This window comes from Lepisma saccharinum, chromosome 16 (genome assembly GCF_977018435.1).
Source record: "Lepisma saccharinum chromosome 16, izLepSacc3.1, whole genome shotgun sequence".
Classification (NCBI taxonomy): Eukaryota; Metazoa; Arthropoda; class Insecta; order Zygentoma; family Lepismatidae; genus Lepisma; species Lepisma saccharinum.
The window spans coordinates 12,488,826-12,505,301 of record NC_139244.1 but is presented as its reverse complement, the minus strand read 5'-3'; the positions used below and the strand labels follow the sequence as shown (position 1 = coordinate 12,505,301).

Below are 16,476 nucleotides of genomic sequence, written 5' to 3'. Positions count from 1 at the left end.
CCATTCTGGATATCCAATACATAGCCAAATCTTGTCCAATACTGGACATCTAAAACTCATAACATTCTGGATATCCAATACAGAGCCAAATCTTGTCCAAAACTGGACAAGATTGGGTTCTGTCTAAAAAAAATGTACTTTCGTACCCATACAAAATCCAAAGTACGTACAAAAAATGTCTAAATCAAAGTATATACTGTACAGATAACGTCCCACTTGATGTCCAAAAGTGATCTGGAAATGTCCATAACACATCCATTTCTGGATATTCCATGGATATCACGTATGCGGCAAAATAGATATACTGGGGACATCCTATGGATGTCTATTGGATATCCAGAACTTCCGACACGAATATCCGAGGGATATCCAATGGATGGCTTTTGGATATGTGTGTGCTGTGTGGGATGGAAGCATTAGTACACAGCTAAATGCGACAGAAGCAGCACAACAATAAGCCACTTTCCTTTTTTTATCTAGTATATTTCTTCATGTGTGGTTACACAAGTTTGCTGAATTTTAACACATTTTGCTGATACATAATTTGAAGTCTAAGTTAGTGTTCGTATACCTCATGAAGAACGGGCCTCCCCGATGGCGTCGTCGCCTTGTAATCAAGGGTTCCCGGGTTCGATACCCGCTGGAGGCACATAGTGGTTCGGACCCCACATTAAACTGCAGAATGTATTTCCACCCATCTGCCTTGCGAACTGACGCCATAGCCAGTGTGGTAAGCATGCATAGGAATATTGAATTTTCATTTGCCGTAGAATTTCTATTCGCTTTAAGCTTCCAGACGGCAAGAAACCACTGCTCTTCACTGGTGCAACTATGTGAAGGAGGCGCCATCTTTAAAATGGCAACTTCTTGAAGTTCCCTTGATCAGTGTTGCAACCTTGAGGTTGTTCTGTAAATTATAGTTGACCTTGTATAAATTTGAGCTATATACAGTTACATTTTTTGTCGGAATTTTATGACTTTCATTTGACTCCCTTGTACAGGGTCAACGTAGTAATAAGGTGTGTTTTATACAGCATATATTGAAACACTTGTATGTTGAATAGTATCTTCTGCAAATATGCTGTATGAAGAAACAAACTGCTGGAGTACTAATTGAGACGAGTGTACGTTCCTCAAATAGGAAGTTCCACCATGCAGGAAACTCTTCCATCTGTTCATAAAAGGTGTCACTACTATATAGGGGAGACCGGGTTGAGTTGAGCATGTTTTTATGTTTAAATTTCTGCAGCTCTTAAAAATTACTATACTATTGATGAAATGCTACGAGCAATGCCTGTAGTTTCCTTGACCACTGTGAATTTTCATTACACCATGATGATAAAACTTGTAAAGTTACTGCTTGTTGTTTCGAAGCGTGTCAGTATTGTCAATTCACCCAGTATATGGGGTGAGTTGACTGTGCGGGGTCAGTTGACAATATGTGTAATTCTACCCCATACATGGTTTGGAATATTTTATTTCAAACAATATACTGCCTTAAAAATTACGGATTACAAAAGTAATTTCAAATGAACAGTATAACATTAGACACAAATGTTCCAAACTTTTAAAAAAAAAGTTTACAAAAGTGTTCACTGAATTTTTTACCCAGTGTTTATTGTTATATCACAAATGCAATTGCAATATAGGTACTGTCCTATAATCCTAATTTAATATATATTATTACAAACAATGTGTCTGTATGCTAAGATGTTTCTGATGAAACAATTAATTGAAGAATAATTTTCTCAATAGGCCTACAGTATTGCCAACTCACCCCGATCGCCATATTGGACTTCCTGGTCATGCCGCTGCTAAACATTGCAGTTTAACAAAGTATCCGAATGTAGTATCGGCACAATTTACCACAGTCTTCTGGATATATTTAGCATAAACTATGTGCTTACTTACTTTGAAAACATAAGAAAGAATATAGAGTTGAGAAAATTTACTTGGCAAGTAAGAATTGATGTTACTTGTCATGCACTAGAAACTTTGTGAACAAGACACTCAACTTCTTAGTTGTGAGTTGGTTCTCGAGATGACACATATTCACAGTACCCTGCAATGTTGCCAACTCTTGACTGGTGGGAATAAAATTGGCTTTGTCAACTCGCCCCTATGGGCAACTCTCTCCGGTCTCCCCTACTCGAAGCCAGAAACAATTTTTCTACAACTTTTCTTCACCGTCGACAAACTGTTGGTTACAATGGTGTTCGTGTGACTGATTCATTTGTGCAAGTTTAAATATGCACTCCTACTTTGTGCGAAGCTGAGTACATGCACTATTACTTTTCATCAGATTATTCTCAATTATATTTAGAAGTAGTGTTGGGAGGCCAACGAGGCTCGGCGTCTGGACCCACGACCAGTATAAATCCTTTGTGGGGTTTTAACTGGGTATAGAGGAGACTATAGTTTCAGTTATTGTTAAGGAATCTATGACTAATAGTTTAAAAAAATTGAGTGAGGATGATTTTAAGTGATATATTTTATTTTCTTGTTAGGGCTCTGTCCTAGTTCTGTTTTAGTTAAAGGGTTTACCGCCGTACGGCGGGCAAAATCAATCAATAATCCTATTCATTAATTCCATAGCGCTATTTCCGTTCAATGTTTGAATTTAAATTATTGATAGAACTACGAATAGAACTGCACAGTTTGCATTCCTGTCCAAATATTATTATAATAATTAAATCAAGAAGACTTAGATGTGCAGGCCATGTGGCACGAATGGGAGAGGAAAGAAGATTTTACAGAATTCGTGTTGGGAAACCTGATGGTAAGACAACTGTAACAAGACAAAGATAGAGGGATGCCGTTGAGATGGACCTAAAGGAAATCGGTAAGGATGGTAAAGATTGGATGGATCTTGCCCAGGATAGGAACAGATGGAATGCTTGTGTTGCTGCAGCCATAAACCTTCGGGTTTCAGAAGGCTAGAGAGTTAATTAGAAAGAACTAGGTCTTTTAAGATCATCATCAGAAGATGGTTCATTTTCCTTTTCATCTAATTGGATTCGTATCCTTGATATTCATCCAACCTAGCCAACTTCCTTTTACATTATTTCCGCTACTGAAACTCCAAGTTACAATCGCTGTTATTGGCGCGTGTGGGAAAGAAAGCCCACTCAAACACCAATTAAAACCTGCGTTGCGATCCCTCCTCTTAGCTTCGCAGTCTTGCCGCTGTGAACGACATTCTTAACGTCTAATTGCGACATTAATGACAGATGCATTCAGTATGACGAGTTCCTTGGCACTTCCGATCGCATATTGCACGACGGAATGATGATGGCTTATCAGCGCCAACAGGGCGAAAGGGAAATCTAAGTAACGGTATATAGACAAGTGATGATGGATTAACTGTGTTTCTCTCTATACGCGTTACGATTGGTAGTGAGACGGAACGAGATTTCGCGTGTCAGGAAGTTCTACGAACATTTACCTCTCAGGCAGGGACCCAAAGTCCGAATTTTTTGGAGCCAAGGGGCGGAGTCACAGAAAATTATGTTTTATATCTTTTATTAGGCTATTAGTGTTATTATTATTATTTTGCAAACCATAGTGAGTAGAATTCGAAATTTTCACCGTGTCAACAACATATGGCAACAATTTCACCATTCGAATTTCATGAACTTTTATCAGATCTGAGGAAGGGGGAGGGGCAAGTGCCCCTTCTGGCACCCTCTTGCGGGCGACCTTGTCGGGAGCAACTTACTTCTGTAATTTTTACATTGATTCAGTATAATAAAAATTCACCAAGCAGTGCACGTAACTAATTAAAAAAGGAGTTAGAAAAACTTACCTGCTTTTAAAATTATACATCTTTTGCAAACATTACGTAATCATTTAGTCAAACAATATCAAACGATGACAGATACATACTTGATATAAAATAACGAATGCCGTAAAATTTTCACTTTCATGCGACCTTTTTCGATGATGTAAAGGAAAACAATGGTTTCCTTTCAATTGGGGCTCCAAGGTGAGACGAAAACGTTCGAATTATCCAAAATTCGAATGAACAAAAACATGTATAATTAAAGATAGTTTCAAGGGAAGTAAACATCTGTTCGAATTACCAAGTAATTTTAATTAAAGAGAGCCCACTGTATTTAATATGTGCCAATTACATGAATTCACTATATTTTTTATTCAGCGCCGATCTCCGCCACTTTTGACCAATCCCGACGATGAGGAATTTGATGAAGGAACAAACACAAGAACACTTATACACAGGCTACTTGAACTCGGAAACCTAAGTGGCGAGACTGAAAGCTGACTACTGAACTCACTCGGGCACAACTTGTGTAATGTACTCTGAATATCTGCAGTAGGATAACGCGTTCAGTACGGTATTAACAGTATTTTTTTTAAAAAAGACCACGAGCTTTGGATCCTTACACTATAAAATTCTCAAATATCTCCTTACTACGGATGGACGATATCGGAAATTTAATTTCGCGATATATCAAGAAAATATCGTCATAGACGATACGATATTTTGTCCGCATCGTGATATCGGCGATATATCGTCTTCACGATATATATCGCCAAATATCGTGACGATATATCGCCGACACGATATATATATCAAAAAAATATCGTGATATATCGTCTAATTAATGCAAAATAAGACAAATATATCATTGCTCAAATCGTTGTTAAATGGCACATTTGTAACAGGTGAATACATTTAAAATATTCCTTCTGTGTTAGAATGCTCTATAATGTCACAAAACGTGCATTATTTTCTGCAGCTACAATCACAATTCATTTAAACCTAAATGCTGACTCAACAATGCCTCTTGTAAGCAACTAACACAGAAAAACCTCCTATCAACGTACGATCTGAGAAACTACTCGACCCAAATTAGTTACAAGAAGGTTTGCTTCCTCTTTTATACGATCATTAAAAAAAAAAAAAGAATCTAAAAAAATTTCGAAGTTAATGACGTTAATTTACTAAAGCGCGTGCAAAAAGTGAGGACTACACTGTACTCTTTAATCAGCTGTTTCTCAAACACAGTTCCACGTCGACAAATCAATTGTCAGCGAAAAGCAGATGTTCGCACCATCAATTAGGTCACTTTGATGTCATGCTTTGTTTGGCAGACTTACGGGACGGCTAAACCTAACTTCTACTTGTCCGAGATGGAACGAGGGACTCAATAAGTGGCGTGCCCAAGTTGGTTTGGGTATAGGGGTAGAATCGACCCTGCATTTATTTTACTTTAAAATTCGTCATTGAGAGGTTGCAGTCACGGTAAAATGATAAAATATCCCCATTAAGAAAATTCTTGGCACGCTACGCCACTGAACACAAGATTACATCGTTCTCCCACTTATATGTGCAATCCCGTGAAGAATTCATTTGATAGGCTTGATGTCAGCATACAGAGAAGACTTGTTTTGCTTAGTGCCTACCTAACATTTAAAATATACCAAACGAAAGTTCGACGCCCAGGTCGAGTACTTGGAAATAAAGTCCAAAAAAAAAGTTTGCAAGATGTCCGGAGACCGTTATACAACAAGAGCAACGAGTACACAATAATAATAATAATCTCATCACTTATATTCTCTTCATAACCTTAACACATATTCATGTGACACATGGTTTTGGCCAACCATGATTCCACAGAATTTCGCAACTTCCGAGTTGCTTGGAAGCACAATCATAAGCGCACATACGAGGATTCGAACCCTGGACCCATTTCTCGCAGCGCTCTTGGTCGCCATTGCACTTAATTCATTCATAGTCTAACACATTAAGAAAATAAGGAACACTTAAAGAAAACATTTTATTTACTCACCTTGGTCAGAATCTTTATCGATAATGAATCCATCTTTGATATCCGAATCTACGGATAAGGTCCTCTTGCGCGAAGTGTCATTTAGCCAAAGGACCACGTTTTCGATACTATCCAAGCGAGGCATCGACATGAATCAGTCGCCTGAACCACAACACACGCACTCCGTAAGATAACTAAGACGCGCCACTCTGTTAATGTTTCCGGGCTTGCTTCTCTCTCCCTCTGCTGCTTTCGCGTCGCAATCACCGCCACTTTTAAATAGGACAACAACTGGCAAGAGGCCAGAACGTAAGGGTCACGTCACTTACCGAAGCTTCGACTTCACTATCAGCTGCCGAAGTGATTTTGATAACAGCGCGTTTGCCTATGGCGTGAACAAACTGAAGGATGATCGTTTTCTTCTTTCTTCTCTTCGGAACGGAATAGCCTGTGCGCGCCTCTTACGAACGTCTAGAATATTCCTGCTTCGTTCTATTTGCTTTGCCCTTGTACAAGGTTGAAATGTAGAGATGGGTCCGTTTACACATTTTCTGTTCGGGAATTTTCGTAGTATTGTGAGTTAGATTGGATGTACAGAGTATGGGGAGTTACTTACGTAAAACTGTTTAAAAATTACATTATTTTTCTGTCCATGTACGTACCCTTCCAGTGTACGTATTGAATATCAAGGTTTTCCACCTATACAAAGTACAGTTCCTCTAGAGAACGAAATAGTCGGTGGCTTCAAAATAAAGAGATGTTGAGTAACAGAAAGGAAACGTCACTGTTTAGGAAATCGTAAAGAAGAGCGAGCGAATGCAACTTCGTACCGTCCACTGCAGAAGCCTATGCACGAATCGCATTCAAGCACAATTAAACAACCTTGCTTTTTCAGCTAGTTCCAAGACATCGTCTGCTTACCAGGCAGGTGTTATTTTTGTGAACGATGAATACAAAGTTAATTTTGCGTGTGGTTCAGCGTGGTGTGGAATTTTACGGTACCAAGAACTCCTGTGCATTTCTCTGTAGCTAATCCAACTCATCTCGCCTACCTGCGTTCAAGGCATAGAACGCATACTTCTGGGAAGCAATTAGTCCCTAGTCGTTTGGCCTGCAGCCCATTGTTTAAGGTTTGCATAGCCCGTGTTGTTTTAAAAGCATTGTAGATGGTAATGTTACCGGAAGATAGCAGTGAATAAGCAAATAGATATCTCATGGTTTTTCTTGGAACTCATTCCTCACACACACACATTCCGCTCGACTTTGTGTCTATACGTACGTAGGTAGCTGACGCGTGTAAAAGGTGATGAAAGTGGGTTTCAGATTAGTGATATGTAAAAATTAAGTCAAAATTCCCGGAAACGCTCAGTTTATAAGTACCTAATTCTGACATAACTCCACTCTACTTTTGAACAAGTTTGAACGATTATCATGATAAGTAGGTAAGTGACCTTCAAGTGAACTCGCCCATTGCAATGGGTAAAAAGTTTAATGTTTATTTTAAACGCGACGAAGTTCCTATTTCATACTGTACAGCCAACGGTAAAGGTAATAGCAGGCAAATTGTCAACCGCTATTTTCATTATTTTTTTTATTCCACAACCTGTGTCGTTGAAGGAAATAAAACTCTATTGATTCGAAGCAAGTGATGGTCTCTACTTACTAACGTTTCTATTTCGATTAATTATCATCACGGTGTGGAAAACAAACTGAATAAATGTGGTGGTAGACAATTCGTCCACTGTTTCTTTTGCTGTTGGCTGTACCAGGTAAAAGACTAACAAATTCAATTTGTTTACTCAAACTCAACAATTGGTATAAAAAATTCAGATTTTTAATATGGCCCTGAAACACTGCCAGAGAAACGCCAAAACATAACGATCTGGCAACACGTAATGTGCAATTGTTTTTTGACGGCAAATGACATACACGAATATAAAGAAAAACAAGACAAATGCCACATGACACAAAAATTTTAAACGATAATAAACGTGCCCCACTGGTGAAAACAGTGGACGTCGTGCGGTACAATGACAATACTAATTTCTTGGTTGTCCCTTGATGCTCACAAAAAAAATCAAAGCTTTCCAAGAGAGACTAAAAATAAGACACGTTGCATCTTTTGTTTCTTTGCAGTGTCCTTTTGCTTGTCTATTTTTAGTTCCCGCAAGGAATTTCTACATGGGAAAGCTCTAGACACCGGTCAAAACATTTTCCTGCGTCTGTCGGATTTGCAAGATGGCTGGCTTTCGGCCAATTTGGTGCAGACGCTGGTTTCCGGCGAATGCAAAACTAATTATTTCCTGAAGAGCAGTCTAGGCGCACATGATATTTTAGACATAACTAGGGTGGTTTTGGCCAGATACAGCACCACGTCCAATATTTATACAATGAGTTCACAACACGTCATCGTTTAAATTACAAAAGTTTTTATCAGTCCACCACCAATGTTACTTATTTACTGAAATAAGGTAATTGCGTGTAGTCCTATATCTAAGAACCTTGTAAGCAATAGCTATCAAGAAATAGTCACTATCAATCTTTTATGCATTTTATGTACAAATACACTTTTTTTTACCGCTTCTTAGATGTTTCTAAATTAAGAGATTTCAAACACTCTTCATATTTAAATGTTACATAACAATTTTGGGTTTTCATAGACAGTAATCTGACAAATAGTTTCTGAATTGATTAATTTTCCGCATGGCATTTAACTGGTGAGCTCCTCAATTCACAACCATATTCATGTTGACTGAAAGTACCAATCCCACTTCACTCACTTCAAGCACACTACAAAATGTAAGTACACATGGAAACATGGTATTTAACGCCCACAACCATTAGCTCATAAAACGAATTAGCCAATAGGGAGGGAAAAAAGACAGCAGCGGTCTTGCAGAAAATGCGCTAACAGGATTTGCCGGACAGCGTTAACACAGAGAAGATACTTGCGAAGGCGCGTGTGCCCACCCACGCACTCTGGTGGGACGTATCCGAACCAACTCTCTTCGGGTAGGTGAACTCGTAACTGACAGTTTGCCAAGGAATCTAACGAAAGGGGAGTCGGTTCCTTTGTTTACTATTCGCCTACCAACGTTGGTTCAACGACACTCAAAGAAAACACCTCCTTCCTCCGACAATATTTGCTGTTTGCAAACTGCATTCCTTCTTTTAATACGGTTCCGTTAAACCATTTACAGAAATTTGCAATTCTTTGTAACTAGGGCTATAGGGTACTCTTTCCCGGACATGTTCTACATTTGAGTCCGGGAGGAATTTGAAGAAATACACTATCTACCAAAAAGTAATTGGGCACGTGTACAAAATGGTTGTCTGGTGGTGCGAACCCTGTTAGAACCTCGTGGAGACACCTCTTGCTGCTATAACAGCAGCCACTCTGTCAGGCATGCTCTCGACTAGTTTGTGGAGGACGTCCATTGGAATGTGTCGCCATTCCTCTTGCAAGATATCACTCAGTTGGACAATGGAATTTGGCCGCATCTCCCAAGACCTCACCCGCCAGTCCAATGCCTCCCAAAGGTGTTCTATGGGATTGAGATGAGGACTCTGTGCAAGCCAGACCAATCGGTGAACATTGTTGTCGGCATACCACTGCATAGTAGCCTCCGAAACATGCCACCTAACATTGTCATCCTGGAAGTAACAGGGGTCCATTCCGTAAAAACGCCACAAGGTTGGGAGCATTTCATTGTCTAGTATTGTACAGTATGCCTGTGAGTTCATTGTGCCATGAACAACCACCAGTGGTCCCACTAAATGATACTAAATTATTCAAATTAGATACTAAATTAACCACCATCATAGGTGCCCAATTACGTTTTGGTAGATAGTGTAGTTACTGTCATGCAGTTTTATCTTTGAATTTGATAAACAGAAAATCACAGAGAAAATTGAGAAAAAATTGCCTTCTGGAAGAAATATGATTGCTTCATTGATTTTGTTTATCTTACTTCGCTCTTCTGCCACTTTTGGCCAATCCCGAAGATGAGGACGAGTGATGATATGAAAGAACACACATGCCCAGGCCGGAATTCGAATCCGGGACCCCTGGCGTCGTAGCGCGCTGTGATAATCACTCAGCCACGGAGACCGGTAGACATATGCTTGCAAACGCACGCAGAAGTGTTGTTACATTTTGCGAATTTTTGTACTCAAGAACTGATAACATTAGTCTATTTTTTTTAATGAAAATGTGTCAATTTCACATTATTTGCCAACATTCTCTTTTTATTTACTGTGAATGACAGTGGCCTCCATCTTGGGAGAGTGTGTTTGCTTATAGTGATCTGATAACCACACGTATAACAAAGTCCAAGCTACAGGGTAATTCAAAAAGACTGACACCGTTTTATATCTTTACACCTATTCGTGATGGTAGTTAACGCACAGGCAGAGAGGATGGTGGGGACTTCACTCCTTCTCCCCAACACACCTCAAAGTACAACATAGAGTTCCTAGTGTTTTCAAGTTAAATGCAAACTCTTTTATGCAGGAATAAACTGACCTCGCCATCGGAGGCTCCGAGTTCAAGTGCGTCGAACCAGTACCTGCTGAAGGCACCCAAAAATGTTTTACTGCTCCAAACTTTGAAAATGTACAGAGTAATAAATACATTCTATGGAATAAAGTTTTATTTGTGGACACCCTGTAGCCTATATATTCCCATGTCGTGTCGTTGACTTACTTTCCCTAATATCCCTTATCATAAAAAGTAAACAAAAGACGAACGAACTGGCAGCTACTTGGTGCGTCGGTTAAACGATGCGAGTTCCGATGGCTAGAAACCGCAAAAGAATAGGCGGTTTGAGCCAAGAAAAAGCAAGCAAGGTTAAACGCTGATATACCGATCTATCCTTATCTGCCTTATCGCATTCTTTGAGAAGTCTTCAGTTGTGCAGACATAACCATTGTGGCGAGTTGCCTATCAGATTTCCCCGTGTGGCCTCCAAACGTTGTAAGAGAACTGCACTAACCGAGCTATACGATAACGTTGCATCACCTTCCTCCTGTGACAGAAATAACATTTGCTTTACACCTCATGCAAATTTCACACAAGTTAAGCAACCAACCAGAAAATATGCAACAATCTGGCATTGAATGGCAACAAGACATGCAATAGTGCCTCGTAATATGACCTTTTTGGTTGTACACGTGTATATTGTACTGATTGATATGCGCATTTTGTTTGCAGATTTTGTAGCGTTGTACAGCCAGCGGCAAAGATAATAGTAGTCAATTGTCCATCCCTTCTCAATTCTACACCCTGTGTTGTTTTAAGGAATGGAATTCTGTTGATGTCCTCTGCTTTTTGCCGTTCTTATTTCAATTCATGATTATCATTTTGTTGGAAAACAGACAATTCGCTTACTATTACTTTTGCCGTTGGGTGTACCAGGATGGTATTTCCAAACATTTGATTAAAGATATTATTTTATTCTCATAGATAGGCGGAAACAGAGGCGCAACCACGAATTTTTGTCTGGGAGGCAAGTACCAGGATAAACGTATCAATAATAATAAGTGAATAATGGCTTATTGCAGAAAGGGACCTGAGTCACTTTGGCACAATTCTGAGAAAAACAATGAAAAATCGTATAATATTAATAGTGTAAGAAAGAAATGTGCCGTTGTTGGCTCAAATATTCAACATAATGAATAGTTAATTTTGCAACCCTCAATGCACCCCCCTGCAGTATGCTGCTAGACACAGTGGAGATGAAAAAATTAACTCCGATACCTCAAAAATGTGACTCAGGTCCCTTTCTGCAATAAGCCATTCAAGTATAATAATAATAATATTAATAATAATAATAAAACATTAATAATGACATTTGTATATATGTATATTATAATGTTATAATAATAACAAAATCATAAATGGCATTACTAGCCTATTATTATTATTTCTACTACTACTAGTGGTAGTAGTAGTATCAAATACATTATTATCCTCTTAAATTACGCAAAAAGGGGGTAGAAGTCTAAGCATTCGTTTGGAACAAACGATTTAAAATATTTTTTCAACACCGTCAATTTCACAGTAGCTAGTAATGGAAAACAAGCACACAAACTGTATTTTTGAATGGCAGAAAATGAATGATAAATGCATTCCGAAGATAATTCTTCTTGTACATATAACATGTGTAACTTTCATGTACAATATATGTTTTACACATATGCAAACACACGCAATGTCACAGTCAGATTTATCGTCGACCTGCCTCATCATTATTATTATTATTCTAAAACTTAGCCGTGAAAAAGGAGTTTAATCAAGGTGTTGGGTGTTTTTATTTGTATGTATATATATTTGATCTGCCAAACCAACGGGAGAAAGAAAGGAAGTCTTGAGTCTGACGGGCGAGCACCAGAAAGGTCACGTTTTGCGTCTGAACCTTACGAAATTCAACTTTAACGACAGCCATTCAAATATCTCGGGTTCCAGCAGCCGGACTGAAATGAAACTTTTACCAGCGCAGCACCATGTATGCAAGGACGGATGTGTGGAGATTCGTCGCAATCAAGCAAGAATTACGGATGCCAGATCGAATTGGTTATAATCGATCAGTTTATGGACACAGATTGCAGTTGAGCTGCCGGCGCAAGCCTGGCCCGCACTTAATCCGAACGTACCCTACCAGAGCACGCTCTGTCCAGGCTGGGAGACAATGGAGCGAAGAGGAATGACCTCTTGAGAAGCGTACCTTCAACGACCACCAAGCGTTCTTTTTCGAAATCTGTATAAAACGAAAGGACCTGCCATTTCGACACACAGTTTTACCGCGAGTTCCAAGGAGAACACATCCACGCGCTCCTAACGTTGAGACTACCATTGTGCCGACTTTTCGTGTGGTGTTACCTTTTGGTGTGAGGACGAGCGGAAGTGCGCCAGCCTACTGTAGTCGTCCGAGTGAGTTTGTGAGGAGTGGCTGTAAACGAGATTTTGTCCTTTTCGTGAAGTGAAACGCTCATAAGCATGGCCGGCTGACTGTAGAAGAGAGGAGGAGGGCCACCCTCGGTGCGACCCGATGCCAGACGAGACACCACGACGAACGCCTACATCATGCTGAAAACCCGAGCTACGCCGCCTGATGCCTACCAGCCGCCACAGAGATGGAGAGAGAGATGTCGAACGCTGCCATATCGACGTCCCGACGCTTGAGATCGTCCGACGGTGAATTAGAAGACGCCGACGACCCATGAACTACCGCCCGCCGCCCAGATGCGACGTCCGAATCACGCCTAACCACGGAGATGCTCACAGACCCCGACAGGAAGAGACGCCGAGGGCCTTGACGTTCCCCGAGCGACGCCGACGACCCATCGTCACTGATCCGCCGAGGAACCAGATGCATGGACGCTCTTCTCGTGGTCGCGATCGAGGAGGAATAGGAAAACCTCTCGTGTGCATACTAAGTGATTTCAATCGCCCGCGAAGACACCAGGATGCGCCGTGGAACCAGAGAGATGGTAACGTATTCATCTGTATGAATGTCAACACGTACCGGCTCGATTGATATTTAGAGAATGCCCTAGAAATTCGTTGATGTTTTGAAAACGCCCACACAACTCGACACTTCGTATCAGACTCCCGTTGCGCTTAATATTTGTATTTAATTGTCTCAGGTCAATTTTACTAATTTCTTGTGATTTTTAATGTTCTTAAATTCACTGTTGTTTGTGCTCCCTTTGCATTGATTGAAGTGCGTACTGCTAGAGTAAAGCGCCGCCCGCTTAATTGTTTTATCTATTTGAGGTTTGTTCAGATTAATATGTGTTAGCGCCGTGTCGCTGCTAGCTACGTCAGGTCGCGCATCTGATTATTGTTAAAGTATTTGCCTGGTAATATTAATTGCTCGTCGCGGCGAAGTGTTGAAGTCCCGCCCGCTAGAGAGTATATGTTTGCGTCACTCAACGGAGGTTATTGTTATGTTTAGGACCACGTGAGGCCAAGTAAAAGGAAAAACGGCCGCCCACGTGAGCGTAATTGCTGTTGAGACGCTTTGTTTATTCTGGACAAATAATGTATTGTCACCGCACCGACCTATTTTTAAAGGTAAACTTAAGTAAGGACTGGCTAGTGATTTGAAGTAGCACTGGAGGAAATTCACAAATGACCTGATAAAACAAAAGTCAATGTAAAAGTAAATGCGAATGCAATAATTAGGGCTTGTCGTCAAAAACCTGTGCATTTTATGTATTATTTTTGTTGATGTGCCCCAAGAAAGGCTGGATCTGTGAGAGAATGTGTGAATGCAAGAGTGGGGACCTGTACTGATTTTTTTTTTTTTGTTATGAATTGAATATACTTTTTATTTTTTATGTTAATTTGGGCAATATCATTTCATACATATGTCGCTACCCATGATTTTCAGGTATGCAGCTAGCCGCTTCCCGGCTACAGGTAAAAGTCTGGTAATTGAAAATATATGTGTTTTTTTTTATATGGCTAATCGCTATGCACTGTTGGTCACCGTCCCTATACACGAACTCAACCTGGACCGTTAAGCACTTTCACTTGTCCGAGGGAGATTTTGCCGCCTCTATCTAGGTAGTGGTAGCTTTTGTTTTCCCGGGTAAGGGAGGGCGTTTACAGCAACATGCTAACACTAAATTGTATACGTATTCTAAGTTAATTCAATACATATATATAACACATATTATTTAAATACATTACAGAAAACAATCAACCATATTGCGAGCGAAGCGACCAAGAACATTTTTACATTGACTTCCGTCGAAGGTTGGGGGCAATGCGCCCCCCTGTTCATGTCCTGTTAAAATAACCTTTACCAGGTCTTCAACTTCACAAATTGCCGCTTAATCTTTGTCAGTTTCGAGATATCGAAAGGTTACATCAGACCGAAGGTTTTCTCTCACAGACGGAACGATCGAGTTGGTTTATGTTGGACCCAGCTATTATTTGATAGGCCTTCACTTCAGTGCACCAACTTTCAACTGTTTCTGGTAGCTTCAGATTAGGGTTACCAACGCTTCCTTATTTTTCGGAATCTCCCGTATTAGAGCTAAATTTTTGGATCCTCCCGGCTCCCGTATTCTATTTCTCCCGTATATTTAATTAGCAACCAAGATCGCGAAATTTTAACTCATTCCAAGTTCGGCGAGCCATGCAAAACTTCCAAGTCGACTGCAAGATCTTGCACGTTTAACCTTTGGCGGGCGGAAGTGACGTCATATCTTGCAGTGGTTGATTGATGCTTATTTCTGCAGGAGCAGAGGACAAATACATATGGGTTAGGACTAACAAACATGCAATTTTGTAATTTCTTATGCTCTATTGTGATCTGTGTATTATATAAAATGTAAATTAATTATTTTGTTTATTATTATCCATCAGTAGCGGCTTCTGCCTATTCGCACGTGCACACCCAAATAAATCTGTAATGCAAATCATTATTGTTATACTTATTTATTGAACTCTATCTCCTTCGAAATATCAAGTGTTCCCACGCCGCTCCACCAAGAGAGATGGTGGAGAAGCCTGCGATCAGTGATATCAACCCGCGTTGACCAGGCCACGATCGGGGCAGGAACACAACGGTAGTTTCGCTCGTTATGACGCTGTTGCAGCAGTCGCGTAGACGACGCTGATTGGATGTTTTGGCTTGAGCGCCGTGTGAGGGGAGGTTGCATCATTTAGGAAGGCCGTGAACGCAGCGATCTGTGTGCGAGCAAATGTACTCAGGAAGGGGGAGATATGGCTCCTGCCCCCCATTGGTTGCGGCACTGTCTGTGAGTGTCTCTTCATCAATTTCACGCCATCATTCATTGTTGCGATTAGCTAAAAGGGGCAGAAAAGCAACGCTAAGTAACAAAATTCATTTATCCACTCCCTCTCTCTACCACATGAATCACTATTACTAAAAGGTAGACTTGGCAAACAAAAATTTAAGCAGTTCCAAGTTCATAGCAACACATCCAAGAAAAACATCCGAACACATTCGGCACCTTTAATACAAGACTACTCAAAATGTCACAACTGTTCTAGATACTGAAAATTGTGAAATCATTTCCCGAAGTTTGAATCTGGAAGGGAATCCCCCCCCCCCCCAATTCTGATACGACATTACACGGAATCCCATACACCCTAATAAATCACAAAATCAATAAGTGTCTTTGTTATGTTGCTAGAGTAACACATGATATAATTGTACACATTAGTGAGAATTTCAGGTAGGAATGTGTTCTGTATTTTACAGGGGGGCAAAGGAGGCTCTCAGGGGAGCAGTTGTCCCCCTGCTCCCCTCTATCTACGAGCCTGGGTGGTATAACACTTCTGGACGATAGACTGATAGAGCCAGACCACGAGCCGCCACTGTTATCCATACCATAAACATTTGCTAGAGTCATGCCTCGCGGATAAAAATGCTCAAAATTTGTCGCGACTAATCTCCCATCAAAGTGAAACATGGCCCAGTACACGCAGAGAGCCCTGACAGAGCTGATCTCACCTTTTTCTCTAAAAATACAGCTTCAAATCAGTGCCGAAAGTTGGAAATCTCCCCTAAATTCATGGTCGAAAGTTGGTTCAGATATCAACGTGGACACAACCGTCGCACAAGATCAGCTTTTGCTATATTCAGTACCCTAAAACAGATGTCGAGGTATTATACATGGCAAAAGATCAGCTTACAAAGATAAG

At 40.3% G+C, this 16,476-nt stretch overlaps 1 protein-coding gene across 7 annotated transcripts in view; it reads right to left on the bottom strand.

The window, feature by feature from the left end:
* Positions 1-16,476, bottom strand: part of AMPdeam (AMP deaminase) — a 172,507-nt gene that overhangs the window by 110,018 nt on the left and 46,013 nt on the right. The window contains exon 1 of one of the 7 annotated variants that reach the window (XM_083137694.1): positions 5,814-6,222. The exons of 3 other annotated variants lie outside the window; for them this stretch is intronic. In XM_083137694.1, the coding sequence (XP_082993820.1) occupies positions 5,814-5,943 (130 nt within the window). In that variant the 5' untranslated portion in view covers positions 5,944-6,222. Of the gene's footprint in view, positions 1-5,813; positions 6,223-16,476 lie in introns of those variants that run through there. 3 more of the 7 variants (XM_083137699.1, XM_083137700.1, XM_083137701.1) reach the window with 3 other exon arrangements.